This window comes from Hibiscus syriacus, unplaced genomic scaffold (genome assembly GCF_006381635.1).
Source record: "Hibiscus syriacus cultivar Baekdansim isolate YM2019G1 unplaced genomic scaffold, ASM638163v2 tig00009942_pilon, whole genome shotgun sequence".
NCBI classification, from domain to species: Eukaryota; Viridiplantae; Streptophyta; class Magnoliopsida; order Malvales; family Malvaceae; genus Hibiscus; species Hibiscus syriacus.
In genome coordinates, this window is record NW_024062205.1 from 1,152,004 (window position 1) to 1,177,632 (window position 25,629).

Genomic DNA, 25,629 nt, shown 5'->3' on the forward strand with positions numbered 1-25,629 from the left:
CAAAATTGATAGTTTATGTACTAAACGCGTTAGATATTTAATAATTAGTACTAAAATGAAATAAAAATTAAATATTAATTATGATTTTGAAATAATTAAAAGTTTAGATATTAAATACGTAGTTTACCCAAATAATATATATTTAATGTTTTCATTAAAAAGAGACTTTTTAAATAAAAAAACTCAAAAGTTAACCTTATAGCGGCAAAAGAGAGAGAAAGACATATCTAACCCTACATTCTACAATTTGTCAATGAAGTCGCGCTGTCCACCTCCTCCCTTCCTCCTTACTCTATTTAAACTGTCGTGCTCTTCCGGTAATGTATTTCTTTCAATTCTCAATTCAATTTGGAGAAAAAGAAAATAGATTCACCGTGAGCAAAGGAATCGGATAATCTAGTGGGTGTCATGGCGTCCTCTAAGGTCATACCGACGACGTCACAGACTACCGATCTGCCACGTCAGTCGTCTCTATGCTCTTCGCTCTCCACTCTCTTCGCCGATCTTCAGAGCCAACAAAACAATCCAAACCAATCTCAGAACGGCCTCGGTTCCATGAACATGGACGATTTGTTGAAAAACATCTGCTCCTCTCCACTGCCGTCTAATCCCGACGCGCACCCGCAGTTCGCCGGCGTTTCTCTATCAGGCGGAAGTGATTTCTCACTTCCGAGGGATGTGACGAATAAGTCCGTCGATGATGTTTGGAAGCGGACGGTGGTCGGTGGCCGTGATCAGAGACGGGGGGATCGTCCACCCGAAGGGATGACTTTGGAGGATTTTTTGGCGAAAGCTGGGGCGGTTAGAGAAGAGGACGTGAGGGGAGTTTTTGATCAAGTGGGAGTTGGTGCAGGGGTTTATGCTGTGGACCAGGCCGTTATCAACGGTGGTCTGAATCGGTTTTCGGCTTTTGGAAACAACGGCGGCGTAGATCATCAGACGTTGGTGGCGATAGCTGGTGGAGGCGTTAGAGGAAAGCGACGCGCCGTGGAGGCTCCGCCTTTGGATAAAGCGACGCAGCTGAAACAGAAGAGGATGATCAAAAACAGAGAATCTGCTGCTAGGTCCAGGGAACGCAAACAGGTCAGACTCTTCTTTGTCAACTCTGTTCGGTTGCCGAGAAAATGGAGAGAAACAATACTTGCTTTTATCTCAGTCGGATTTTAATTGCTTTTCTTCCAACTTTAAAACCCGTATCCTGCAATTAAACGGGATGTTGATAGTTATTCCAACCCCCTCTGTTGTTGCTTTCCTTGTTGATGCTTAGGCTTATACGGTTGAATTGGAAACTCTGGTGACGCAATTGGAAGAAGAGAAAGCCCAGTTGCTGAGAGAAGAGGTATGTAGGCAGCTGTATATAACTATATATGATTTCAAACTCTTGTGTTGAAGAATTACCAATTGCTGCTAAGGTTTAACTGTTTGATTAAAGTTCAAATGTGTTTTAAATTATGCTAGTAAGTTGTTGCAACCAGGGTGTTCAAGATGATGGAAGTAATTCTAAAATAGTTTAGTCGAACTTTGATTCATGAATACCATGTAGTTTTGGTGCCCAGAGTTCTCATTTTCTTTGAAATTCTCAATTCTGTTTCCCTTTTCCGAATTATTTTCCGATATGTGTATATAATAATATGATCATGGCAATATATGTGAACTTAAAAAACCGAGCATATATATGTATAGTTATTAAAACGAAGTATCGAGCCTAGAATCAGAGACATACACGCGATTTTATGCTAGGGATAAAAATAGATTATTAATAGAAAATATAAAAGAATATTTAATTATATAAGAGTTTGAAATTTTTAGGGAGGGGACGATCATCCCGCTAGTTACCCCTTCGGTCCATCCTTGTCGACAATATCAATTACTACATGAGTTGAAAACATTTGAGATTTTCTCCTCCTTTACTTTATATCAAGTAGTTACTATATAACATTTACGTTGAAAAAATGCATCGATCATCATTATGCATTAGGGGGATGCTTTCATGTTGATCTATCGACTCATTTTTGCAGGCCGAATTGAACAAGAGGAGGTTTAAACAGGTATTCCGATTTGTCTGACCTTTTAATTCTATTACTATGTGGCGCTTTAAACGTATTAGATATCTTCAGCTGAAGGTTCATATTCTGCGAAATCATGTGATAAAATGTTGGAGCAGACAAATTATTGTCATTGTTCCAGGAAAAAAAAGTGAAAAAAAACATCACATTATATCTTTTAAGCAGACATTATCATCGGTTCAAGTGTGCTGTTTGAAATTGAGGCTGTTCCTAGCCGTTCTTATGCGGTCTCATGGTTTATTCTGAACACAGCTGATGGAGAACCTGATCCCTGTTGAGGAGAAACGAAGACCACCTCGAGTTCTTCGGCGAGTTCATTCTATGCAATGGTAAATATGGCAGTGATGGATCATTTTATTTTTCTTTTTTTGTGCCTCGACATTTTCAAATCATAGATAAAATGAACTGCTATTACAAGTTGGAGTCATATATATGAGAAGGAAAAGCAAAGATGAAATAGGGAAGTAGGAACTTTCTTCAAACTTTTGGGAACATTAGGGACCTCCTTTTGCATTGCAGTTGAAGATGGAGGCCTGGTCCTTTTAACTTATGATATACTTTTGGATATTTGCTTAGATAGATAGTGTAAATGTTTGAGTAAATGAAAAAGATTATCACGTGTAAAGTACCGTTTTCTCTGTAGTTCGGTGGGGGGTAGGCATGTGAACTACAAATCTATGCATATTGTGGGTGTAAAATTCACAAGAACATTGCAGTGAATAGGAGCCAGACAAACTAAGATTGTCAGCTTGTTCTTCTACAAAGTATAGATTTGGTATTTGGTGAAGGTAAAACTGGACAGATTATTAGGTAATGAATGATTTTCACTACTTTGGACATAATTACCCTTATATTAATGAATTCTTTTTTATAATGATCCTTTTTTGTTTTTATTTTTTATAATGATCCTTTTTTGTTTTTATTTTTTATTTTATATTAATAAAAATATTTTTGAATATGTGATTGATATACAAGGACGAATATAAAATCTTATGTTGAGTGATGAATTTCTAAAATTTTATAAGAGATAAATTTATAAAATTATAAATGGGTGAAAACAAATTTCTAATAAAATTACATAAACAATTTAAAATATATGATAATTTTAAATTTTCAGAAAATAGTTACCTTCATTCATATTAGTTAATCTTTGCTAATATATGTTGTCCATGAGAAACAAGACCTGTTCAATATAATAATAAAAAAAATTTAAGGAACGATAACATAATTGAAGGTTAAGAAATAATAGGAAACATGTGCAACCGAAAATGTTATAAAATATATAACTTAAAATATTAACTTTTTTCTAATACTTTAGGTTGAACTGAAAATATTAACTTTTATATATTTCTTCGTAATATTTTCGGTTGGACTGAAAAATATCAGAATTTTTTTTTTAAATTGACATTTTAAATTTGGCTCAACTAAAAATATCATATTTATTTATAGTATTTGCAATTATATTTATTTATTTTTATTGTTCTTTAATCTTAAATTAACATACGACAGAATTACCAAAACTGGGTATCGGACACGTCAACGTTTTAACTATAGCATTGGATAACGAAGCAACAATCAACTACACTACTAGTTTAACATATATAATTTTAATATATATATATATATATATATATATAATGTCATATTCAACTTATTTAACATAATTAGTTGAAAATTTTTTCTGAATAATGTAATTGTAGTATTTTTTTAATATAAATAGTCTATTTTTAGTATAAATATATATTTAATTTTTCCTGTGTAATAATGTATCTAATATTTTTCTTAATTACACTTATTCAGTTTTCATTGATTTATACTTATGGTTTTAAATCCATTTAATTAAGGAACAATATGTATTACATATTTAAAAGTTAAACGTTAAACATTTATGAACGAATTCATATATTTTTAAATAGAAAAATTAGGTATCTAATTACATCATTTAAAAAAATAGATACTAATTGGACCATTAAAAAGATATGTGCCTAATTATACTATTAAAAAATTAATACCTAATTTTACCATTAAAAAAATAAATTATACTAAAATAAATAAATACTATATTATACATAAATAATAAAATTAAGGTAAACTACATAATTAGTCACTTTCGTCCTAGCTTTATAATTTTTTTCTCATTGAATTTAAAAAACATAATATTTGGTCACTTTCGTTTTGTTTTAATTAAGACGTGGTCACTAAAAATTAACGACCGCTAAACATGTGTTTGCTGACGTGACATGGTAAATATATAAAATTAAAATTACATCATTTCTATATAGATAGTACGTGGATTAAGTTTTGGTCACTTTCCTCTCATACATGTACACTTTTTTCTCACTAAATTTAAAAAACATAAGTTTTGGTCACTTATGTTATCGTTTTATTAAGTTTTGGTCAATTGAACGTTGAATGTTATTAGTTTAATGACGTGGCTCGTTAGTAAAATGATTAAATTTTTATTTTAATCCCTACACTTTAGACAAAATATTGATTATGAGTCTTTGTGTAAATTCAAATTAGTTTAGGGATAATATTTCAATTTATCTATTTTTAATAGTTTTTTCCCGAACCCCATTTTTATTCATCTTCTCCCTGCTTCTTCTTCAGACATCTCTACCCCATTGCTCAATTTGGCTTCTTTCAAGGACTCATGTTGTATTTCAAGAACAATGCAAGATTTTCAACTTCCGGTAACAAATAATAACGCAACAGGTTCAGAGAAAAATAAGAGGATAAATCGAGCAAAGATGTCCGAAGAAGAAGCTGGAAGAAGATGAGCAATATTGGGGGTTGGGGAGAAAAAATATTTAAAATGGGTAAATTGAAATGTTGTCCCTAAACTAATTTGAATTTACAAAAGACCTATAATTAGTATTTTGCCTAAAATTTAGGGGTTAAAATAGATCATTGTAGTAATAGGTCACTTCATCAAACTAACTACATTTAACGTCCAAGTGACCAAAACTTAATAAAACGATAACTTAAGTGACCACAACTTAATAAAACAATGACATAAGTGACCAAAATTTAATAAAACAATAACATAAGTGACCAAAACTTAATCAAAGTATAATCTACGTGGAAATGATGTAATTTTAATTTATATATTCATCGTGCCACGTCAGTAAACCGTTAAAGATTTAACGGCCATTAACTTTTAGAGACCATATCTTAATTAAAACATTTTATTCAATCAAACAATATAATATTATTAATTGTCCTTTTCCTTTTCAGTTAGGAGAATAATGTATCATATTTGTGATCTCTTTATTCTATTTGTATTGAGTAGTCCATTTCTCCTAATCGAAATGCACCGTTGAACCATTAACTAAATAAAGCTTTCTGCGCACCCAAATAACGTACCAAGAAATGCTTGAACAAGTAAAGCATCAAATTAATAGTTGTTATTTTTGTATTATAAGATAAAATCATAAGTATAATTATGATTAATATATATTCAAATAAATTAATAATTAGAATAAATCAAAATCGGATCTACAAATAATTACAGAAGGTTAAAGTTTTTTACTAGAATCTTCTTCTTGAATTTTAAAAATTCTTAAATATTTTAATTAAAATAATATTTATTTAAATAAAACATAAATTTAATAGATAATGACGGTTTCAATAAGGGTTCGGGTGAACATATTTTACCTTAAAATTTGAAATTTCTTCATATAATTACATATTTTAATGGTTGTGCTTATCCTCGATAAAAGTTTAATGTAATTAGTATATATGTGTGTCCACCTTAAAAATGTTTATAGATCTTTCATTATTTAATAAATATATAATTTAAATTTGAAGATGGATAGTAATTATATTAGTTGACAACTTAATTAAGAGTCGCCAATTTATCATTTTTAATAGCATATTAAATATATAAATAATAGAGGAAAAGGAAAAAAAGAAAATTTACAATGAGCAGTTTCCCTCTTTCTCTACCTACATTTTATGTCTTTTTCTTCTTACATAAACTGAGATATTTTTTCTCTTCTATTTTTTTTCTATTTCACTGGCGAATCATTAGTGACGAAATCACTGTTATCGTTGCTAATAATGGAAATGTCGTCTAAAGAAGAAGAAGCAACAACAATTTCTACAGCTTTATTTTCTGAAGAAGGAATTGATGGTGGCACTAACTCTCCCGTCTTCTTCATCTCCTTGCTTTTTCCCCATAACACAACATAAAGTCCCATCACAATTAGCACTGCTCCAATGATGCTGTAATTATACACATAAAAAATGAACGACAATGTCGATATACACCTAATATAATGTTATATCAATATTGAAAGAAAAATGTTACGCTAACATCGCCGTTATTCGTTATTTTTAATGGTGGGTTGTCACATCAATATTGAAAGGAAAATAAAATGTTTAACGTTAATTTTTTAACAATCTGAGTAATTTATTTTTACCTTCCAAGGTGGAGCATTTCTTCAAGAAATAATGAGCCTGCAATGGCCACTAAGATGAGCACCAAAGGGCTGAAAACAGATGTATAAAGTGGACCTCTCATACGCACGCACCAAGACATCAACCCTAACGTCAACCCGAACCCTAAAACGCCCTGCAACAACGGAAAACCAAGATCAAAAACTGATCTTTAATCTTTATATCCATCCATAAATTAGCTTGAAGATTCGTGTTTATCGATTACAGTAATCAGCCTACCGAGAAAGCAACCGTGAGAAGCCTGATATTCCACCCTAATTTCCACTGGCTCATGTCCTTTTCCACGCACAATGCAAACACGACCGATTGTACAGATCCGAACACGCATGTCAGCGCCGTGCTCGAGTAATAACACGGGTATTTTTGGCTCATCTTAGCCTGTGAAACAGATGAAAACGAAAAGCTTTGTAGCGTTTTCTTTAATACTTGGGGCGATTAGTAGGGAGTACACCACTCCCTTTTTATCAGTGAGATCGATTAATGGATTCAAAGCGTCGTAGCTGTGTATATGAAGAAAAGGTGAAGCTTTTGAAGTACCTGAATGTTCAACCAGAGAGCATAGCAGATGCAGCAGGCAAAGGCCAAGAGAGCGCCCAATAACTGGTGTGTAGGGCGTGCATTTGAGGAGTTAAAGCCATGGTGTCCATGAGGAAGAAGGTCGATATGGGTTGATATATTGATTTGGAGTCCTTTGTAAAATGTGAGTAGCATTGCTCCTCCTATTCCAATTGCAGTTCCCAACACCTTTGCTTTCCCTGGTATTGTTTTAAAAGCCAGCTTTTCCAATCTGTCATAAAACGCGGTATTGGACCCATTAAAGCTCTACACTATTAGATAATATAAGTCAAAAGAAGCATACATACATACATGCTTACATACCCAATAGTGACGGCCACAATGAAAGTTATGGCTGGAGTGAGATTAGTCATGGCACAAACAAATGTTGCAGATGTTAAGGTCAGGCCTTCTATATACATATTCTGAGGTAATGAACCCCTGCAAAGTGTAAACAAGTAGTCTAACAATGAAATATAATATTTAACCTGAATTAATAAATCAATAAGTTAAATATCGATGATTATACTGAAATAGTAATATTATTATTCGTATGTTACTTTCTCATCAACCCAATAACCTAACACCTATTATCATGCCATTTCACCTAATCAAAATGCACCATTGAACTAAATAAAGCATCGTAGAAGAATTCTACTCACCCAAGTAAAGCACAAAGAAATGCTTGAAGAAAAATAGTCCAAGTTAGCTTCGGCCTCTTCCTAAACAAACATTACAGAAAACAAGGTTAATAGTCATCATCATATATATATATATATATATACATATCAATTAAAAATTTTAAAAAAAATTGTTTCAAACCATGACAAAAACTCTCCTACATGAATCTTGAAGATTATAGCTTCTGAAAACTTTGGAACAATGTTTATAAACTATGAGAACAGAATCTGATTCATGTAAAGTTCCATGCATGTATCTGACATAAGCAAGAAGATAGAGGAAAAAAGGGAGAAGAAAACCTTTCAAGAATGAGAGCAAGAGGAACCATAACAGCAGTGGCGAATATGAATCTGTAAGCCACGATGATCCTCAAGCTCATCCCATCGTTGGCTGCCAATTTGTAAAGCACGTTAACCCCAGCAAACATTACTTGAGCCATCACCATCAGCATCGCCGGCTTTAATCCATGCAGTATCACCATAGTCTGTCCTATGGCTTTTTTTTCCTGTTCAGGAAGACTAAAAATTGAAAACCCAGAAAAGAGGAGATTTCTCTTTTGTTATTGTGTAGGAAGTGTGAGGAAGTGGAAGGGAAGAGTCTGGAATTTATAAGGTAATGGGGATTCACTGTATGCAGTGGCAGCCACTGCATGTGCTGTTGAGTTCCCTCACTGCAAACGTAAGGCTTTGCTTTTTCGAACTCCCCTTTTTTAGTCATCTAATTTGGTGCTCCACCTTTCTTAATCTGTCGAGCTTTGGAGTTTGGACTCATTACCTATCCTTCTTCTCTTTATTCAACAAAATTCCCATCCATGCATTGGATCTTCTGTTCTTATTAAGATTTAGTATTAATCTTCTCTTTTCTATCAAAGTTTTCATTTACTAATTTTGAATTTTAATCACAATCATTTTAAATTATTATATTTTATAATATATATATATATATATTTAAAAATGATGTAATTGAAAGCAATATTTTTCTACAATTTTATCATTTATAAATTTCAAATAAAAGAAAAATTAAAACTAAAAAATTATCACCATAATGAAGAAGAAATCACTGTTGTAATCACCATTTTTCAATCTATCTATATATTTTTATTATTATATTATACATATATTACAAGCCCAAAAAAAAATTGGGCCCCTTTACAAAATAAAACTCGGGCCCTTTACAAAATAAAATCCATATCCAAAATACCCAAGCCAAACCCGACCTGACTCGGAGCCCAAGCCAAACCCGACCTGGAGCCTACCCTAACCTAAACCTAAACCTAACCCTAGCATAGCCGCCCCCAATCACCCTATCAGTTGTTGCCGATCCCTGCATCAAACATAGGAAGGCCGCTCCACGCCACCACCCAACACTCCACGCTACCTACAGAAAACAGAAAGCAAGAAAACAAACATGTAATCATTTGCTCTTCTCTGTAAATTTTGAGTAGTAATAAATTGTTTTTCCTTTTAGTTTGAATATCAACAGAAAAAGGAAAAATCTTTTTTAAGTTTTCGAGCAATAACAAAAAAGTTTTTTTAGTTTTGAAAAAATAGTAAACAACAAAAAAGGCCTTTAGTTTCGAATTAACCGGAAAAAAAATAGAGAAAACATTTTAGTTCGAAATAACAACCACATCCAAGTTTTTTCGCAGTAAAAAAAATATAAAAAAAGAAAGGGTAGATCCGAGTTTACGTGAGTCGTAGGGGGCTTCGTCGGAGGTCGTCGAAGTTGGGGTAACTGAAAGGTCAAAGGGGGTTTCTCGAGGTCTTTAAGGAGTTTTTTTTTTTTGTATTTTTAGCCTCAAATAGGGGCCTAGGGGAGTAGATATGGGGTTTTAGGTCTTTTTAGGTTAGTTTAGGAGTTTCGATCGTCGCGTGTGGCGGTCGGAGCGGGGTACGAGGCGTCCAGAAATGGGCCGGTCGAGGGAGAGAATGAGAGGATTTTTGTTATTTTTGTGTTTTTGGTGTAAAATGAAAAAAAGAAAAAAGAAAAAATGTATATATAGGTAGAATTTATGGTAAAAACACGCTTAGGTCCCCTAGGTTTAACGCGTTTTCATGTTTTGGTCACCTGCAAGGACCAAATCTATTATTTTCCATTTTCTTTGCATGTTATATACTTTTTGGTATATTCACTGTTTAGTCCCTTTAACTTTAGCGTGCTTTTGCATTATGGTCATCTATGAGGACTGAAACCGTTATTTCATTTTTCCTTGCATGTTATGTATTTATTGGCTTATTTATTATTTAGTTCCTATAAGTTTAGCGTGTTTTTACATTTTGGTTATATGTAGTGTCTGTTTAAATTTTATTTTGATTTGGCAGGACAAATTTTGCAATTTTCCCATTTTAGTTTAATAGGGTATTTTATGCTTAAATAATACAGATAATTGGTTTTAGGTCCTTTAAACTTCCGCGTGTTTTTACATTTAATCATGAACCTATTTTTTTCATTTTTGTTCAGATTTAGTCATTAAATCTTAATTTGTTTTAATTTAACCCTTGTTACATGTTTAATTTATTTTATTTAATCCTCGTAATTTTATATTCATGCGATTTAATCCTTGATTTTTTATATTTTTATTTCTTTGATGTTTGCTTGTTTATTTTAATATATTTAATTGTGTTTATTATTATAGCTAGTATTTCATAGTTTTTAGTTAACTAGTTTTAGATTGCGTCCTTATATTAGGTTGGTAAACCAAATCGAATCTAGTAATTAGGGTGTCATCTTAGTTTTAATTAGGGATCAATTCGAATCGACATTTCACATAAGATGCCCGATTATTTGAGTCGTTTGTTCAAAATTTTAATTTCTTAATCATCGACTAATTTTCTGAAACTCTTTTAATTCAATCTTGTAATTTTGAATAGGTTCATTTAGATATTATTTAGAATTTTGGTTTGTTATTTAGTCCTTAAACTTTAGGAGCTACTGATTTAGGTCCTCAAACTTTTAGTCTCTTAGAACTTTGGATTTTAGATCTTTTACCCTTTAGTCCTCTGAACTTCAATTAGACTTTTAAATTAACATAATCAAATAGGTTAAATAGAGCATCCGCTTTTAGCTAGATTTCAATATAGTCCTCTTAATTTAGGGAATAATTCGAGTCGACCCTTGCCTAAATGCTCAAGGGGCCATCTCGATTAGTCGATTCAATAATTGATTAAAAATCAAACAGGGTTAATATTAGAACCTATATTCCTAGGTTTGTGCCTTTAAGTTCTTTAATTCTCATAATTTGACACTTTAGGATAGAGAGAGCCATAATTTACCCTTAGCTTAATTAGGATGAATAAAAATTTGTTTGATTGCATTTTATTTTTAAACCTAAGGAAATGTTCACTTATTAGAGAATTAATAGTATATCTCCCGCAAGTATGCTCAGGGGTGACTACTAGTGATTCCCGAAATAGGTTGACATCCTTTTCAAAACCGCATTATGATTTCTAAAATATCGAGACAATATTCGGTTATTGGGCACAATAGTTGATCTCCCGCATTCCTGTCAGGGGGCAAATGCTATCGGCCTTAATAAACATATACTCTTTACAACTTTGCATCCATAATGATTTTTAAAATTAAATGAAGTTTGAACTCAAAATTTTTTATTCTAAATATAGGGTAATCAACTAGGTACCAATATTTGGGCGCTTGTGGGGGTGCTAATCCTTCCCCAAGTTTAACCGACTCCCAAACTGGATTTGTGGATTTTCACAGACTCTAAAACTTGGTATTTTGATTAAAAAAATGTTTTATTAAAACCATCAGATTTTTATGGTGTCCCAATCACACCTTAAATGATTGGAGGCGACTCCTCGCATTTCAAAAAAATTTCAAAGAAAAACCCCCAAGTCAAAACAAGTTTCTCCTCGTCCGGACAAAAAACAGTGTCGACAACTATATATATCTACAATATGTTTCAATTTCATGTAGAAAAATAGTTTTTAAGCTAAACTCATCTCAGTAATAAAGGAAAATATTATTCTTTCGAAAATATTCAGATTTGAATAGTTAAATCTGTAAGTGTTGAAAACATTTTGATGTTTTAATATAACAAAATAAGGGTTATTGAATTTTAAGATTTCACAATCATTTTTAAAGTATATTCGATTCAATTATTCAAATATCAAAATATTACTCCAAGTTTTTCAAAGATCAGTTTTAATCCTTACTAAAGTTTAAAATTGTGTTTTAAACTTAAAATATTTTTGAAACAAATTTTCAAAGTATTTCGAACCAAAATCGAGCCAAAAATTAATTTTCCAAAGGGGTGTACCGATGCACACCCATTTTGAATGCATTTTGTGTACCAATGCACAGACCATGCATCAATGCACTCCTGGCTCTTTGAAATATCAAATGTAATTAGTGTACCGATGCACCCCTAGTGTACCGATGCACTAAATCTTATAACGGTCAAAATATTTAAATTTTACACATAGTGTACCGATGCACCTTGGCTATGCATCGATGCACACAAGCTCCCAACTGTTTTATTTAATTGTTTTCACACAATAACGACTCTATTGACTTCACCAATGATCCCCAACATTCAGAAGTGATTCAATATGTATTTAAACAAACTTAGGAGCCATTGATCAACAACAATTGTGAGAGAAACAAAGAGAAAGCTTTAAATATCAAGTTTGAGCAATTCAAGCCAATTTTTATTCAATTTTCATTTTTTCTTTCAAGAACACCATTTGTACTCAATTGTATTCATTCTTGAGTGTTATTTCTTTCTTCTATAATTGTGCAAACATATTGCCTTGTGAGGTTTTTCTGTAAGTTTGCAAATGTGTGTATTTCTCTTTGGGAGAGAGCGTTCTCAAGAATTTAGGGTATAATTCTTGAGAAAGTTGTAAGGTTACTCATTGTCCTCAAAAGAAAGAACAAATTAGTGAATTTGTTGGAAAACCTTAGTGTGGATAGCTAAGGTAGTAAACGTAGACTTTGGTTGAGAAAGTTGAACCACTCTAAATCGTTGTGCAACTATTTTCTATTTTCTGCAAAAGCTTTCACCAAAATTTTTATTGTCAATTCACCCCCTCTTGGCTATTTCGTCGATTGGTTAACTCAACAATTGGTATCAGAGCCTCACTCATTTGAAGGTTTAATCGTCTCTTGAGTCGATTCGGGAAGAGTTATATCGATATTCAAATCATCAATGGCCTTCACTTCAAACTCTGACTTCGGTCTTGATTCTATGTCCATCAACAAGCCTCATTTCTTCAATGGAGCTAATTATGCTTATTGGAAGAATAGAATGAGGTACTTCATTCAAGCAAGTGACATGGGAGCATAAAATATCATAGAAGACGGATACTTCATTCCTTCCACTCATTCAATATTGTGGAGTAAAACAAAGACAAGAATGTTCCAGATCAACTCAAAAGCTATCCATATTATTTTTTTGTGCTCTTGGACTGGATATATAAGAAAAAGTTTCATCTTGTATAACCACCAAAGAGATATAGGATAAACTTCAAGTCACTCATAAAGGAACAAACGAGGTAAAAAGAATATAAAATTAGTCTTCTAACTCATAGCTATGAAAATTTTAGGATAAAACCGGATGAAGATATCAAAACTATAACTGATAGATTTTCCACGATTATCAATGGTCTTAAATCATATGGAGAGATCATTCCAAACGAAAAACTCTTTAGGAAGTTAGTTTACTCTCTTCCAAAATATTGGCAATCAAAGAAGACGATAATTATCGAGGCTAAAACCTTAAAGTCTTTAACTCTCAAAGAGTTAATTGGTTCTATCCTCACTCATGAAATGATGCTTCAAGACGAGGTAGACCTCGAAAAGATTGACAAGACAAAGAAGGAGAATGAGAAAAATAAGAATGTGGGAGTTGCTATTAAATCCACAAAACATGAGAGTGATTCGGATGAAGATAGTGATGATGAGGAAATGATATTATTTGCCAAACGGTTCAGAAAATTGATTAAGCTTAAAAGAGGAAGAAAATTCAAACGAAATGAAAGCTTCAAAAATGAACCGAATGATAAAGACCCTATTATTTTCTACGAATGCAAAAAGTCGGGTCATGTCAAATACGATTGCCCACAATTGAAGAAGAATGGTCAATCGAAGAAAAATCACAAGGCTCATGTAGCTACATGGAACGGTGATGAAGGTTCCGATGAAGAGGAACAAGAAGTATCAAACTTGTGCTTGATGGCCATCGGGGAAAGCTCTCGGGTAACCTCTAGCTCATTTAATTTTGAAGATTATTCTTTTGATGAGCTATTAGAGGAATATACTGGGTTGGTTTTGGATTATAAGAAATTATTTTTAAAATACAAAAAATGATATTTCAAAATTGAAAAATGAAAATAATCTCATATCCAAGACCAACAATGATCTTGAAAGTAAAATTAAAGATTTACAAATCAAACCTGATAAGTTTGAAAAGAAAAATTGTGATTTGCATAATTTACTTCCAAAGGTCAATGATGATCATCAAAAGAAAATTGATGATCTTAAAGCTTCTTTTGATAAAGTTGGAACAAAACGTTTTGAAAATGGAGAAAGTTCAAAAACCAACTTTGTTAGAAAAAGTTTTAAAAACTACAATCATAGAGGTCCCCGAAGAACCTCTAATGGAAAAATCGTTAGAAATATATGGGTTCATAAAGAACTCATTACTATTAAAGATAAGGATATCCTACATAAATGGATACTTAAGGGGACTAGAATTTTGGAGACTAATGATTATGGACCCAAAAGAAATTGGGTACCAAAAATAAAAAATTAATCTATGTTTGTAGGGAAAGAAGCATTGCTACAAGGCACAGGAAACAAATTCAAACTCATGGTACCTTGATAGTGGATGCTCAAGACATATGACCGGAGACAAGAGCCGGTTCATCGAACTTAATGACAAAAATGGAGGAGAAGTGACTTTTGGTGATAATTCAAAAGGTCACATTGAATGTATATGTACTATAGGTAATACCTCTTCTATACAAATTAAAGATGTTTTATATGTGAATGAGTTAAAGCATAATCTATTGAGTATTAGTCAATTTTGTGATAAAAGATACAATTTCTTATTTGAAACAAATGGGTGTAAAGTCATTGACATTGCATCTAATCAGATTATGCTTGTTGGTCATAGAATAGGAAACATTTACATGGTGCATTTAGATTCTGTTAATATGACTAATTTATGCCTAGTTGCTAAGGATGAGCATGATAGTTGGTTATGGCATAGGAGACTAGGACATACAAGCATGAGTGTTCTACAAAGACTAATTCAAGGAGATTTAGTAAGAGTGTTGCCAAAGCTAAAATTTGATAAAGATAAAATTTGTGATTCTTGTGATAAAGGAAAACATCAAAGAGCTTCCTTTAAGTCCATTAATGATGTATCAACTGGTAGAGTATTACAATTGATCCATATAGATCTTTTTGGGCCAATTAGAACTATTAGCTTGGGTGAAAAACAATATTGCTTTGTATTGGTAGATGACTATTCTAGATATACTTGGGTTCTATTTTTAAGTACTAAAGATGGAATATTAGAAAAATTCATCACGTTTTCAAAAGTAATCCAAAATAAAAAAGGTTACTCCATAACTAGTGTTAGGAGTGATCATGATACTGAATTTGAAAATCTTGGATTTACTGATTTTTGTAATTCTAATGGTATTATCCATAATTTTTCAGCACCAAGAACCCCTCAAAAAAATGGAGTTGTTGAGAGAAAAAATCAAACTTTAGAAGAAATGGTTATAACTATGCTTTGTGAAAACAATTTGCCAAAATATTTTTAGGCAGAAGCCATAAATACCGCTTGCTATGTTATTAATCGAGTAATGATTAGGCCAATTTTGAAGAAAACTCCATATGAACTTTTCAAAAATAAAAAGCCCAACATTAGATATTTTCATCCTTTTGGATGTAAATGTTTTGTTTTAAACAACGGTAAAGAAAATCTTGGCAAATTTGATGCTAAAAGTGATGAAGGAATTTTTCTGGGTTATTCCTTAAATTCTAAAGCTTATCGAGTATTTAATAAAAGAACTTTTGTGGTAGAAAAGTCTATACATGTTTTCAATGATAATCCCCTTCCGAGGAAGGATTCTTGTATGAATGATGATGTAGGTGTTGTAAACACAAATGATATTAGACATAACGTTGGAGAACCATGATAAAAGGAAGAAAAGAAAGATGATGAAACTCATGATGTTCTTGAGAATCCAACCATTGAAGAAAGGGAAGTCTCTTACCCAAGAGAATACAACTATGTCAAGGATGATGAGATAATAGGTGATCCATCCAAAGGGGTAACAACTCGATCTTCTCTTAGAAATATATATAATTATGTTGCATTTATCTCATGCATAGAGCCTAAGAATATTAAAGAAGCATTAAATGATGAACATTGGATTATGGCTATGCAAGAAGAGTTAAATCAATTTGAGAGAAGTAAAGTATGGACATTAGTTGAAAGGCCTAGTAATAAATCTATTGTATGTAATAGATGGATATTTAGGAATAAGCTTGATGAAAGTGATAATATAGTGAGAAACAAGGCTAGACTTGTTGCTCAAGGCTATAGTCAAGAAGAGGGCATATACTATGATGAAACATACGCTCCCGTAGCTAGGAGGGAAGCAATTAGAATGTTATTAGCATTTACATGTTTAATTGAATTTAAATTATATCAAATAGATGTTAAAAGTGCATTTTTAAATGATTTTATAAAAGAAGAAGTGTATGTGGAACAACCTCCTGGTTTTGAAGATTCAAAATTTCCAGGTCATGCTTTTAAATTGAAAAAATCACTTTATGGTTTAAAATAAGCTCCTAGAGCTTAGTATGAAAGATTGTCAAATTTTTTAATTGAAAAGGTTTTTCAAAAGGGAAGGTTGACACTACATTGTTTTTTAAGTATAAAGGTAAAGATTTATTAGTAGTACAAATTTTATGTTGATGATATAATATTTGGTTCTACTAATGATGCTCTTTGCCAAGAATTTTTTAAGCTAATGCAAAGTGAATTCGAGATGAGCATGATGGGGGAGCTCTCATTTTTCTTGGGACTCCAAATCAAGTAAAGAAAATATGGTATCTTCATCAATCAAGCAAAATACGTCAAAGATATGCTCAAGAAATTTGGATTGGAAAATGGGAAACCTCATGCCACTCCAATGAGCTCATCAACAAAGCTTGACAAAGATAAATGAGGTAAATGTGTGGATGTTAAATTGTATAGGTCAATGATTGGCTTTTTGCTTTATCTAACCGCAAGTAGACCGAACATTATGTTTAGTGTTTTCTTATGTGCTAGATTTTAATCATGCCCAAAGGAATCACATTTACTAGCTGTTAAGAGGATCTTTAGATACCTTAAGGACACTCCTAGTTTAGGAATTTGGTATTCTAGAGACTCTAGCTTTAGCTTGCATGCCTTTTCTGATGCGGATTATGGAGAATGCAAAATAGATATGAAAAGCATCTCTGTGTTTCTTGTTAATTCCTAGAAAATATGTTGATTTCATGGTTTTCAAAGAAACAAAATTGTGTTGCATTATCTATCACTGAAGCAGAATATATTTCAGTCGGTAGTTGTTGTGCACAAGTTTTATGGATGAAACAACAACTTTTAGATTATGGAATTGAAGTAGGTTCCATACCTATCAAGTATCACAATACTAATGTTATTTGTCTCACTAAAAATCCCATCCAACACTCTAGAACTAAGCACATTGAAATTAGACATCATTTCATTAGAGATCATGTCGATAAAGAAGATGTAGTTCTAGAATTTGTTGATACTTTGCACCAATTAGCGGATATTTTTACAAAACCTTTAGATAAAGAAAGATTTTGGACACTTAGAAGAGAATTAGGTTTAACTGACCTATCTTTACTTAGTGTTTAAAATAAGTTTAGCACTTTTAAATTAGAATTGAAAAATGCTAATAAAAATAATATTTTTGATTGCATTCTTTGCTATTAGTTAGGGGGAGTTTATGATTCTTAGGGAAAATTAATTATATGTTCAAATTATGTTTAAGGTTAGATTTGATTGATTGAACATAGTTAATTTTTGATCTATGAGTTACCAATACCACTAGAGCTAATTAATTTAGCATTTTAAGTGTTTAAAACGGATTTTTGACATTTTTGTGCACTATGCATCGATACACTAGACAGTGCATCGATGCATTCCTTGAATGTGCATCGATGAACTCTGCTGTGCATCGATTCACCCATCGGGATTTTGGGTTTAAATGCCTAATTTCTTCATTCTTTTAAAACCCCTAAACACTCATACACTTTGTCGTAGCTCTTCTCTCTCACCTTACTCTCTAAAATCATTCCAAACCAACGAAATTAAGTAGGAATCCTTTTGTATTTCAACTCCAAATCCTGCTAATATCATTAATCAACTGCAAACAACATCTCATTCTCACAAAATCCAAATTTTCAAGGTAATATTTTCTAAAACACATGTTTTATTGATTTTTGAACTTAGGACTAGTTTTGATTAGTTTTAGGTTGAAATATATATATCGGGCATTCATTGTATAATGATTAGAAACTAGATTCTACAACTAATTTCATCAAAAACACAAGATTTTTCAAAAAATTTCCAAAATTTCGAAATAAAAAAAATATTTTTGAAAAATATTGTTTTAATTGATTTTTTTGATTCAATTATGTTTTCATGAAAACTATACATATTATGATTTTCAAACATTGTTTTCCAAATAGTTTTCAAAACTTTGCCCATTAGGATTCGGTTTAGAGAACCTTGAATATTGCGGACTCAATTGAGTTTTTGGGATTGATTATATTGTATACATGTTTTTCAAATTTACAGGTTATCTTACCCATTCTGATTCTTTAAACCATGTCTAATCCTAAACGCCCTAGGTCGTCATCGAGTCGTTCGAGTAAAAAACAACCTCCCATTCCTCCCCCACCACAAAATCCAAATCCAAACGAACTCGAATTAACTATTCTTAATTCTTGCTTCAACCAACTCGATCGTCGTCGAGATGAATTATATCATAGGTTCATTAATTCTTTCCAATCGTACAAAATTTTGGGAAGAACGTATTCCCTCTGTTCAAGCAATGGTGGATATGAACTTCCGATATCTTCCTATCCTCTGTTCCTGGAAGTTTGATAAATTGTGTCAAATTAAGCCCATTGTTTATCACCAATTAGTCCGCATTTTCTACTCCAATGCGATATGTGTCCAAAACGCGCGTCAAACCGAAACTGTAGGAATTATGTCTTATCTTTTAGGTCAAACCATTTATATCAACTCGGACACAATCGCTAATGCCTTTGGTTTAGACAATGACGGTATAGATAATGAAAGAGACACTGTGGCAACACCCTATAAGTCTAAGGATAGTGTAAGTATCCTACGAACTCATCACGAGCGATTCCTTCATTTGATGATCTCTTGGTGGTTTAGACCATCCGGAGATATGTACTTCTCTCTTAGGGTCATATATTTATGTTGGATACATTGTATCCAACATAACAAGAAAATAAATTTGCCGTAGATTATTTTTGGTGAGCTAGTAAATACCGTAAACGTTGTCCCATCCAAAAATGTAGAAACTTTAGTTTACGGCTGTCTCCTCAGTAACCTATTTATCAAACTCGGGCTTAATGTTTCGGTTGATATTCCCATCTGTTGAGTTAATCGATCGACGGAATTAGCCAAGAGGAGGGTGAATTGGCAATTAAAAATTCGGTGGAAGCTTTTGCAGAAAATTGAAAAGATTTGCACAGCGATTTAGAGTGGTTCGACTTTCTCAATCAAAGTTTACGTCCACTACCTTAGCTATCCACACTAAGGATTTTCCAACAAATTCACTAATTTGTTCTTTCTTTTGAGGCCAAAGAGATAACCTTACAACACCCTCAAGAATATACCCCAATTCTTGAGAACACTCTTTTCCCAAAGACAAGATTACAAATTTGCAAACTTACAAGGAAAACCTCACAAGGTAAGATGTTTGCACAATTCTAGAACAAGAAAAGAACACTCAAAGATAATTACAAATGAGCACAAATGGTGTTCTTGAAAGCAAAATGAATATTGAAAGGAAAATTGGCTTGATTTGCACAAACTTGATGTTTGATGCTTTCGCTCTTGTTTCTCTATGATTTCTTATTGATCAAGTGCTTCAGAACTTGTTTAAATACACCTTGAATCACTTCTGAACGTTGGGGATGATTAGTGAAGATCATATAGCCGTTTTAGTGTGAAAACAATTAATAAAACAATTTGGAGCGTGGGGGGAATCGGTTCCCCCTCATAGGGAATCGGTTCCCTAAGTGTAAAATTCAAATATTTCGACCGTTGAAAAGGGGGGAATCGGTACCCCCTATGGGGGAATCGGTTCCCTCCGACCATTCTGGAAATCTCGGAGCCAAACCATTCAGGGGGGAATCGGTACCCCCTTGGGGGGGAATCGGTTCCCTCTGAGCAATCTGGAATTTTTGGCTTTGAAATGGTTCGAAATACTTTGAAAGATTTTTTTGAAATTGCTTTAAGATTAAAACTTAATTTTACACTTAAGTAAGGATTAAAAATTATTTTTGAAATATTTTGAGTAATGTTTTGATATTCGAATAATTATATCGAATATACTTAGAAAATCATTTTGGAAAATCTTAAAATTCATTTAACTTAATTTGTTATATCGAAATATCAAAATGTTTTCAACACCATCCCTCTCCAGAACCAACTCAATCTCACCTCCTTAATGAAATCAGGATGGAAAAAGGAATGTGACCAATGTGTTCAAACTTCTGAGAAAACACCGGGAGGTAGCTCCTCACGAGCTCCACCTCCATCGGCACTGGCAGATGATGATCCTGAGCTTCAACAACTCATGCAAGATATTGACGATGAAGTTCCTGAGAATGAGCTGGCACAACAAGAGGATCAAATGCCTCCATATTTTCTATTGTTTTTGGAGTCATTTGATCTAAGGAATGCATCTATAGAGTCCCATCTAACTGCTTTGGGGGCTTAACAACGGGAGATGAACGAACGTCTAGATGCGCTCACACTCGAGATGTGAGCACGTTATCCTCCTCCTCCCAATCCTCCTTTGGATGACTAGACTTATCTTGTTTTAGTTTTCTTGGATCAAACTTAGAACCTATTGTTAAAACATTTTGAATATTTTTGGATTGATATGTTTTGGATGTTTGAATTTGTTTTGGATGTTTAAACTTGAGTGCTTTGGATGATTGAACTTAATATATATATTTGATTTGTTTGAAATTTTAATTTGATCTTAATTAAGCTTTGCATCATTTACATCATATTAGAATATGATCAATTAACCATTGCACATTTGTTTATGAATGTTGATTTATGAAACTAATGGCTAACCTTTCTCTTGATTGTGATCTTAGCATCTTAAGCTATATTTATTTAAAATCAATTGGCTAAATTTTTCAAACTCTTGTTTTGAACAAAACGTTTTATAGAGTCTTTTTTATTTAACAAAAAGAGGGAGAATATAGTAAGGGGGAGTGGGGAGTAATTTCAAAAATTGATTTTCAAAAATTGATTTTCAAAAATTGATTTCAAATGATTTTAAAGAAAATCTTAAAATTACTTAAATTTTTTGTTATATAAAAAAAGGGGAGATTGTTGAAAACATTTTGATGTTTCGATATAACAAATTAAGGATTATTGAATTTTAAGATTTCACAATCATTTTTAAAGTATATTCGATTCAATTATTCGAATATCAAAATATTACTCCAAGTTTTTCAAAGATCAATTTTAACCCTTACTAAAGTGTAAAATTGTGTCTTAAACTTAAAATATTTTTGAAACAATTTTTCAAAGTATTTCGAACCAAAATCGAGCCAAAAAATAATTTTCCAAAGGGATGTACCGATGCACTCCATGATGCATCGATGCACACCAATTTCGAATGCATTTTGTGTACCGATGCACAAGCTATGCATCGATACACTCTGGAATATTTTGAAACATCGAATGCATTTTATGTACCGATGCACATACCATGCATCGATGCACTACTAGCTCTTTGAAACATCAAATGTAATTAGTGTACCGATGCATCCCTAGTGTACCGATGCACTAAGTCTTATAACGGTCGAAATATTTGAATTTTACACATAGTGTACCGATGCACCTTGGCTATGCATCGATGCACACACGCTCTCAACTGTTTTATTTAATTGTTTTCACACAATAACGGCTCTATTGACTTCACCAATGATCTCCAACGTTCAGAAGTGATTCAAGATGTATTTAAACAAGCTTAGGAGTCATTGATCAACAAAAACTGTGAGAGAAACAAAGAGAAAGGTTTAAACATCAAGTTTGAGCAATTCAAGCCAATTTTCATTCAATATTCATTTTTGCTTTCAAGAACACCATTTGTACTCAATTGTATTCATTCTTGAGTGTTCTTTCTTTGTTCTATAATTGTTCAAACATATTGCATTGTGAGGTTTTTCTGTAAGTTTGCAAATTTGTGTATTTCTCTTTGAGAGAGAGTGTTCTTAAAAATTTGGGGTATAATTCTTGAGAGAGTTGTAAGGTTACTCTTTGTCCTCAAAAGAAAGAACAAATTAGTGAATTTGTTGAAAAATCCATAGTGTGGATAGCTAAGGTAGTGGACGTAGACTTTGGTTGAGAAAGTCGAACCACTCTAAATCGTTGTGCAAATATTTTCTATTTTCTGCAAAAGCTTTCATCAAAATTTTTATTGCCAATTCACCCCCTCTTGGCTATTTCGTCAATCGATTAACTCAACAGTAAGGTGTATATACATTATTAATAGATTAAAAATTATTTTGAACATATAATACCTTACAATTTTTATAACATTATTAGTTAAATTAAGTAATTAATATTATTAATTATTTCATGTAAAATAATACTATAAAATTAAAAAAATCATCATCTTTATCTTAATAGATTTATAATAGTATTAACTATTTTTCTTGATTAATAATATTTTTAAAAAGAAAATTATTAAGTTTTTTAAAGTCTTAAATTTGAGAAATGAAAAATATAATTTAACAGGAAATAAATTACTAATAAAATGACGTTAAATCGGTACACTTACCGACTAACCGCAGGTTCCCACACGAGGGAAGATAGGCACACGTGTAAATAGAATTTCTTCGATTTCTGTGTTTAAAACACGTTGATAAATGCATGGCTTATGCACGTTAGAGGGTGGTGACCAGCCCGCTTCTGATTAGCGGCTCTTTTCGGTGAAATAAAAAAATAAAACAAGTATTCAATATATTAATGGTTGTCTTTTTATAATTGATTTTTATTTATTATATATATTTAATTATTTATTTAAATATCAGGTAACATAAATTAAAATTATTTATCCAAGAAAATATATCAAATAATAATTAATAAATAATTTTAAGGTTTCCCCTGAAAATGAAAATTGTTGGAGTGTCTGGTACATGAGAAAACGAAGGAAGAACCGGTGAAAATAAAACTTTATAATAAAGAATAAACCTCGTTGATGCGTGCATAAAATACTATATTTTAACACATTCTCTGCTGCATGTTTGACACATGATGACGTGCATTAATTGATTAGTGTATGATATCACTACTAAATGTTTGTTTCTTATGGGGTTAATCATATCATTTGACACGTTAGCAAGGTATTGGATTGTTCTTTTCACTTAACAATGTATAATATTCTCAACTATTTAATAATGAATGCTCAATCACCCTACTATAATCGTTGGTGTTCGAATACATGACCTCTAATAACAATAACGATTTCTTTAATCACTGAGGTAAGTTGGTTTGTGTCAAATTATAATTTTAATTCCTCTGTTATGGTCAAATTTAAAATTTAATCTTTATAGCACGTACCGATGGACCTCAATGGTTAATTAACCCATTATTTTCTCTAGAGATCACGAATTTAAACATCGACACAGATATGAGCAATCATTGTTAATTGGTAACATATATATTTTTTGCCCTAGATTTATCAGAGAAATTAATCTTTATATTTTGATTTGATAGGTTCTTATTTTTATAACTGTATTAATTAGTCTAAATTGCTAATGTTATTAATTGTTTTGATTAAAATATTAATTTGATTTTTCTCAACAAAACACTTCTGCTATTTCATCATATTGAAGTGATATTTTTATTTGTGATGAAAAAAATTCAGGTCAATACTTCAATCGAAATAATTAACGATATTAATTATTTAGATTAACTAGTAATATTATAAAAATAACATTAAAATATATTAAATTAAAGTATAAAGATTGAAGTTTAAATTTAGGCATAGTAGAGGAGCGAAAGCAATAAATTAGGTAAAATAAAGTTGTAGAAGTAATTGCTTTCGAGTGGGTGGAGGCATTTACCTTTGAAGATGGAGAAAACAAAATATGATTTGAATTCCCTTTTTCTCTCTCTATTTTTATCCATAAGGGGAAGGAACAACTAACAACGGTAGATAAAAAAATGTAAAAGTAATGTATTAAATATCATAACTAAAATAATAATAAAATAATTAACAGTGAATATTGATAAACATAAAGTTATCAGGGATTTTGAGTGGTAATAAATTTTGTATCTCCCAAATTAAGATTTTAGATTTGAGTATAGGATTCGTGATGAAGCTCAATTAAACAACCGAATAATTGTCAAGATGGGTGAATTGACCGAATAATTGTCAAGAGGGGTGAATTGACTTTTTGAGATTAAGGAGTAAGGAGTAAGAAGTAAGGAGTATAAATATGAAACAATTTGCACAAGGATTTATAGAAGTTCGATTTCTCAACCAAGTCTACATCCACTACCTAAGCTTCTCACTTAGGATTTTCTAACAAATTCACTAATTTGTTATCTCTATTTCTAGGACAAAGAGATAACATTTACAGCTCCCTAGCTTTTCAAAGTCTAAGCTAGAACCAATCCTCTTTACAAAAAGGTCAAAAGATGTAAACAAGAAAAACCTCTCAAAAAGAAAGGTGTTTACAAAAATTAAGCTCACAAGAAAACAATTAAAATATTTGCAATGAGCTCAAAACACTAATATTTACAAGAGAAATGAAAATAAGAATAAAAAGCTATTCTCTTGTGTTTGATTGTTTGGATAGGTCTTGTCCCACCTTCTTCAAGTGTCCTCAACTTGTTTTATATGTTGGAATGAGTTTGTGGTTGTTTCTAGCCGTTGGATATTAATTTTATGCAAAATAAAATTGCCCAGTACAAGGAGTGTCGGTATCTTTTAATGAGTATTGGTATTACCTTTGTAATATTTAAATAAACTAGCCGTTGAAGACCGTTGGGCCTGACCAATATCGATACTATGCTTCATGGTATTGATACCACTGTGTAAAGTAGTATCGGTACCCCTTGAGTATCAGTACCTATTTTGCATTCTAAAATTTGAGCAATTTGGAAAATAACTAGTAGTATCGATACTACCTAGAGAGTATCGATACTTCTCTTACCTTTGGTATCGATACCACATGAACAATATCGATATTGTTCATGTAGTATCGATACTATAAGAACAGTATCGGTACTACGTACCCAGAAAACTGTTTTGTGCCCAAATTGTATTTTAATGGACTTTGAATTATTTTTTAAAACTTTGGACAAATTCAATCAAATCCAAAAACATTTTACTTTAATTTGTTATATCAAAACATTATAAAACATGGTTCAACAATCTCCCCTTTTGATATAACAAAACATTTGAAAAATTGTTTTGGCTAAACTCCCCCTTAAAAAAATTAATGAAAAAGAGACATTTTGGAAAATACTAAAGCTTCCCTTTTTTCATTGAGAAATTGAATTTTTCAAACCTATACT

At 31.9% G+C, this 25,629-nt stretch overlaps 2 protein-coding genes across 3 annotated transcripts; one reads left to right on the forward strand and one right to left on the reverse strand.

The window, feature by feature from the left end:
* Positions 1 to 326: 326 nt before the first annotated feature.
* On the forward strand, positions 327 to 4,692 carry LOC120203467 (G-box-binding factor 4-like). 2 transcript variants are annotated; one of them, XM_039203757.1, is made up of 5 exons: positions 327 to 1,083; positions 1,268 to 1,339; positions 2,019 to 2,048; positions 2,319 to 2,395; positions 4,677 to 4,692. In XM_039203757.1, coding segments are annotated over exons 1-5 (855 nt in total). In that variant the 5' UTR covers positions 327 to 408; the 3' UTR covers positions 4,678 to 4,692. The 2 variants fall into 2 exon arrangements, with proteins under 2 accessions (XP_039059688.1, XP_039059687.1); XM_039203756.1 differs by lacking the exon at positions 4,677 to 4,692 and having other exon boundaries at positions 2,319 to 2,691.
* A 1,384-nt stretch (positions 4,693 to 6,076) lies between these two features.
* Positions 6,077 to 8,263, reverse strand: LOC120203538 (WAT1-related protein At1g68170-like). The gene is made up of 7 exons (XM_039203813.1): positions 8,063 to 8,263; positions 7,745 to 7,804; positions 7,407 to 7,523; positions 7,065 to 7,314; positions 6,747 to 6,905; positions 6,491 to 6,642; positions 6,077 to 6,293 (listed from the first exon to the last, which is right to left on the reverse strand). Exons 1-7 carry the CDS (start codon positions 8,242 to 8,244, stop codon positions 6,077 to 6,079), a joined length of 1,137 nt encoding a protein of 378 aa, XP_039059744.1. The 5' UTR covers positions 8,245 to 8,263.
* Positions 8,264 to 25,629: the final 17,366 nt, after the last annotated feature.